This window comes from Nanorana parkeri, unplaced genomic scaffold, assembly GCF_000935625.1.
Source record: "Nanorana parkeri isolate BGI_ZX_2015 unplaced genomic scaffold, ASM93562v1 scaffold4626, whole genome shotgun sequence".
In the NCBI taxonomy this organism is placed as follows: Eukaryota; Metazoa; Chordata; class Amphibia; order Anura; family Dicroglossidae; genus Nanorana; species Nanorana parkeri.
Genome location: NW_017310888.1, coordinates 1 through 4471, shown reverse-complemented (window position 1 = coordinate 4471; position 4471 = coordinate 1). Strand labels below are relative to the sequence as shown.

The following is a 4471-nucleotide window of genomic DNA, read 5'->3' as shown; positions in this document are numbered from 1 at the left end:
CATGATTGTTGGTCTCGGGGCCGTTGATCGGGCCCCGGATTGTACCATGATGGGTGGTCTCGGGGGTGTTGATCGGGCCCTGGATTGTACCATGATGGGTGGTCTCGGGGGCGTTGATCGGGCCCTGGATTGTACCATGATGGGTGGTCTCGGGGGAAGTTGATCAGGCCCTGGATTGTACCATGATGGGTGGTCTCGGGGACGTTGATCGGGCCCTGAATTGTACCATGATGGGTGGTCTGGGGGCCGTTGATCGGGCCCTGGATTGTACATGATGGGTGGTCTCGGGGCCGTTGATCAGGCCCTGGATTGTACCATGATGGGTGGTCTCGGGGCCGTTGATCAGGCCCTGGATTGTACCATGATGGGTGGTCTCGGGGCCGTTGATCAGGCCCTGGATTGTACCATGATGGGTGGTCTCGGGGCCGTTGATCAGGCCCTGGATTGTACCATGATGGGTGGTCTCGGGGCCGTTGATCAGGCCCTGGATTGTACCATGATGGGTGGTCTCGGGGCCGTTGATCAGGCCCTGGATTGTACCATGATGGGTGGTCTCGGGGCCGTTGATCAGGCCCTGGATTGTACCATGATGGGTGGTCTCGGGGCCGTTGATCAGGCCCTGGATTGTACCATGATGGGTGGTCTCGGGGCCGTTGATCAGGCCCTGGATTGTACCATGATGGGTGGTCTCGGGGCCGTTGATCAGGCCCTGGATTGTACCATGATGGGTGGTCTCGGGGCCGTTGATCAGGCCCTGGATTGTACCATGATGGGTGGTCTCGGGGCCGTTGATCAGGCCCTGGATTGTACCATGATGGGTGGTCTCGGGGCCGTTGATCAGGCCCTGGATTGTACCATGATGGGTGGTCTCGGGGCCGTTGATCAGGCCCTGGATTGTACCATGATGGGTGGTCTCGGGGCCGTTGATCAGGCCCTGGATTGTACCATGATGGGTGGTCTCGGGGCCGTTGATCAGGCCCTGGATTGTACCATGATGGGTGGTCTCGGGGCCGTTGATCAGGCCCTGGATTGTACCATGATGGGTGGTCTCGGGGCCGTTGATCAGGCCCTGGATTGTACCATGATGGGTGGTCTCGGGGCCGTTGATCAGGCCCTGGATTGTACCATGATGGGTGGTCTCGGGGCCGTTGATCAGGCCCTGGATTGTACCATGATGGGTGGTCTCGGGGCCGTTGATCAGGCCCTGGATTGTACCATGATGGGTGGTCTCGGGGCCGTTGATCAGGCCCTGGATTGTACCATGATGGGTGGTCTCGGGGCCGTTGATCAGGCCCTGGATTGTACCATGATGGGTGGTCTCGGGGCCGTTGATCAGGCCCTGGATTGTACCATGATGGGTGGTCTCGGGGCCGTTGATCAGGCCCTGGATTGTACCATGATGGGTGGTCTCGGGGCCGTTGATCAGGCCCTGGATTGTACCATGATGGGTGGTCTCGGGGCCGTTGATCAGGCCCTGGATTGTACCATGATGGGTGGTCTCGGGGCCGTTGATCAGGCCCTGGATTGTACCATGATGGGTGGTCTCGGGGCCGTTGATCAGGCCCTGGATTGTACCATGATGGGTGGTCTCGGGGCCGTTGATCAGGCCCTGGATTGTACCATGATGGGTGGTCTCGGGGCCGTTGATCAGGCCCTGGATTGTACCATGATGGGTGGTCTCGGGGCCGTTGATCAGGCCCTGGATTGTACCATGATGGGTGGTCTCGGGGCCGTTGATCAGGCCCTGGATTGTACCATGATGGGTGGTCTCGGGGCCGTTGATCAGGCCCTGGATTGTACCATGATGGGTGGTCTCGGGGCCGTTGATCAGGCCCTGGATTGTACCATGATGGGTGGTCTCGGGGCCGTTGATCAGGCCCTGGATTGTACCATGATGGGTGGTCTCGGGGCCGTTGATCAGGCCCTGGATTGTACCATGATGGGTGGTCTCGGGGCCGTTGATCAGGCCCTGGATTGTACCATGATGGGTGGTCTCGGGGCCGTTGATCAGGCCCTGGATTGTACCATGATGGGTGGTCTCGGGGCCGTTGATCAGGCCCTGGATTGTACCATGATGGGTGGTCTCGGGGCCGTTGATCAGGCCCTGGATTGTACCATGATGGGTGGTCTCGGGGCCGTTGATCAGGCCCTGGATTGTACCATGATGGGTGGTCTCGGGGCCGTTGATCAGGCCCTGGATTGTACCATGATGGGTGGTCTCGGGGCCGTTGATCAGGCCCTGGATTGTACCATGATGGGTGGTCTCGGGGCCGTTGATCAGGCCCTGGATTGTACCATGATGGGTGGTCTCGGGGCCGTTGATCAGGCCCTGGATTGTACCATGATGGGTGGTCTCGGGGCCGTTGATCAGGCCCTGGATTGTACCATGATGGGTGGTCTCGGGGCCGTTGATCAGGCCCTGGATTGTACCATGATGGGTGGTCTCGGGGCCGTTGATCAGGCCCTGGATTGTACCATGATGGGTGGTCTCGGGGCCGTTGATCAGGCCCTGGATTGTACCATGATGGGTGGTCTCGGGGCCGTTGATCAGGCCCTGGATTGTACCATGATGGGTGGTCTCGGGGCCGTTGATCAGGCCCTGGATTGTACCATGATGGGTGGTCTCGGGGCCGTTGATCAGGCCCTGGATTGTACCATGATGGGTGGTCTCGGGGCCGTTGATCAGGCCCTGGATTGTACCATGATGGGTGGTCTCGGGGCCGTTGATCAGGCCCTGGATTGTACCATGATGGGTGGTCTCGGGGCCGTTGATCAGGCCCTGGATTGTACCATGATGGGTGGTCTCGGGGCCGTTGATCAGGCCCTGGATTGTACCATGATGGGTGGTCTCGGGGCCGTTGATCAGGCCCTGGATTGTACCATGATGGGTGGTCTCGGGGCCGTTGATCAGGCCCTGGATTGTACCATGATGGGTGGTCTCGGGGCCGTTGATCAGGCCCTGGATTGTACCATGATGGGTGGTCTCGGGGCCGTTGATCAGGCCCTGGATTGTACCATGATGGGTGGTCTCGGGGCCGTTGATCAGGCCCTGGATTGTACCATGATGGGTGGTCTCGGGGCCGTTGATCAGGCCCTGGATTGTACCATGATGGGTGGTCTCGGGGCCGTTGATCAGGCCCTGGATTGTACCATGATGGGTGGTCTCGGGGCCGTTGATCAGGCCCTGGATTGTACCATGATGGGTGGTCTCGGGGCCGTTGATCAGGCCCTGGATTGTACCATGATGGGTGGTCTCGGGGCCGTTGATCAGGCCCTGGATTGTACCATGATGGGTGGTCTCGGGGCCGTTGATCAGGCCCTGGATTGTACCATGATGGGTGGTCTCGGGGCCGTTGATCAGGCCCTGGATTGTACCATGATGGGTGGTCTCGGGGCCGTTGATCAGGCCCTGGATTGTACCATGATGGGTGGTCTCGGGGCCGTTGATCAGGCCCTGGATTGTACCATGATGGGTGGTCTCGGGGCCGTTGATCAGGCCCTGGATTGTACCATGATGGGTGGTCTCGGGGCCGTTGATCAGGCCCTGGATTGTACCATGATGGGTGGTCTCGGGGCCGTTGATCGGGCCCCGGATTGTACCAGGATGGCCTAGCCCGTGTCTCTCCAGCTCGGCTCTCTCCGGGAAGGAAGGGGTTATCTTGTATGGGGATGATTCCAGATTCTCCGCGCTCCAAGACCATCTGGTTCTGGCCCGCTCCCAGGCTCTGAGTGCTCTGCACACTTCCTGTGGTGGAGGCGTCTTCCATCCTGCTCCGTGTTCCACTCTGCTCCGCGTAGAATGCGTTTTTGTTGTCTCCTGCTTGTGCCGGGAAACCTTTTATCACGACGTCCCCTGAAATATTCATACAGAGAGCGGCCTCCGGAGGCTGGCCGGCCCACCTCATTGGTCGGGGTGTCCCGCAAGACCACCCAACGGAGCACAAGGAAAACCTTCCTTAAAGGGGAACTCCAACCAGTTCATGGATTGTGGAACCCCCTACGAGGTGCCCTCAGTCCTACCCCAGCGGTCACCCAACCAGGGCGTGTCACATGGTTCTGACACATCGGGGCTTTGCTTACTGCTGGTATATATACACGGAGCCACTGCACTAGGTCAGGGCAGGGGGCGGCAGGTACCCGGGGGCCACACTGGACATCCCTTAAGTGATGGTGAGGTAGGTACACGGTTGCCGTGTGTTGGGTGGGATGGTGAGGTAGGTACACGGTTGCCGTGTGTTGGGTGGGATGGTGAGGTAGGTACACGGTTGCCGTGTATTGGGTGGGATGGTGAGGTAGGTACACGGTTGCCGTGTGTTGGGTGGGATGGTGAGGTAGGTACACGGTTGCCGTGTGTTGGGTGGGATGGTGAGGTAGGTACACGGTTGCCGTGTATTGCGTGGGATGGTGATGTAGGTACACGGTTGCGTGCATTGGGTGTGATGGTGAGGTAGGTACACGGTTGCCGTGTGTT

General features: G+C 59.6%; 1 protein-coding gene across 1 annotated transcript in view; it reads right to left on the bottom strand.

Annotated features, from left to right (window-relative positions):
• Positions 1-3905, bottom strand: part of INO80B (INO80 complex subunit B) — a gene marked incomplete at its 3' end in the record, with an annotated part of 10879 nt that extends 6974 nt beyond the window's left edge. Inside the window, exon 1 of the mRNA XM_018575749.1 lies at positions 3601-3905. Coding sequence (XP_018431251.1) covers positions 3601-3905 — 305 coding nt within the window. The remainder of the gene's footprint in view (positions 1-3600) is intronic.
• Positions 3906-4471: the final 566 nt, after the last annotated feature.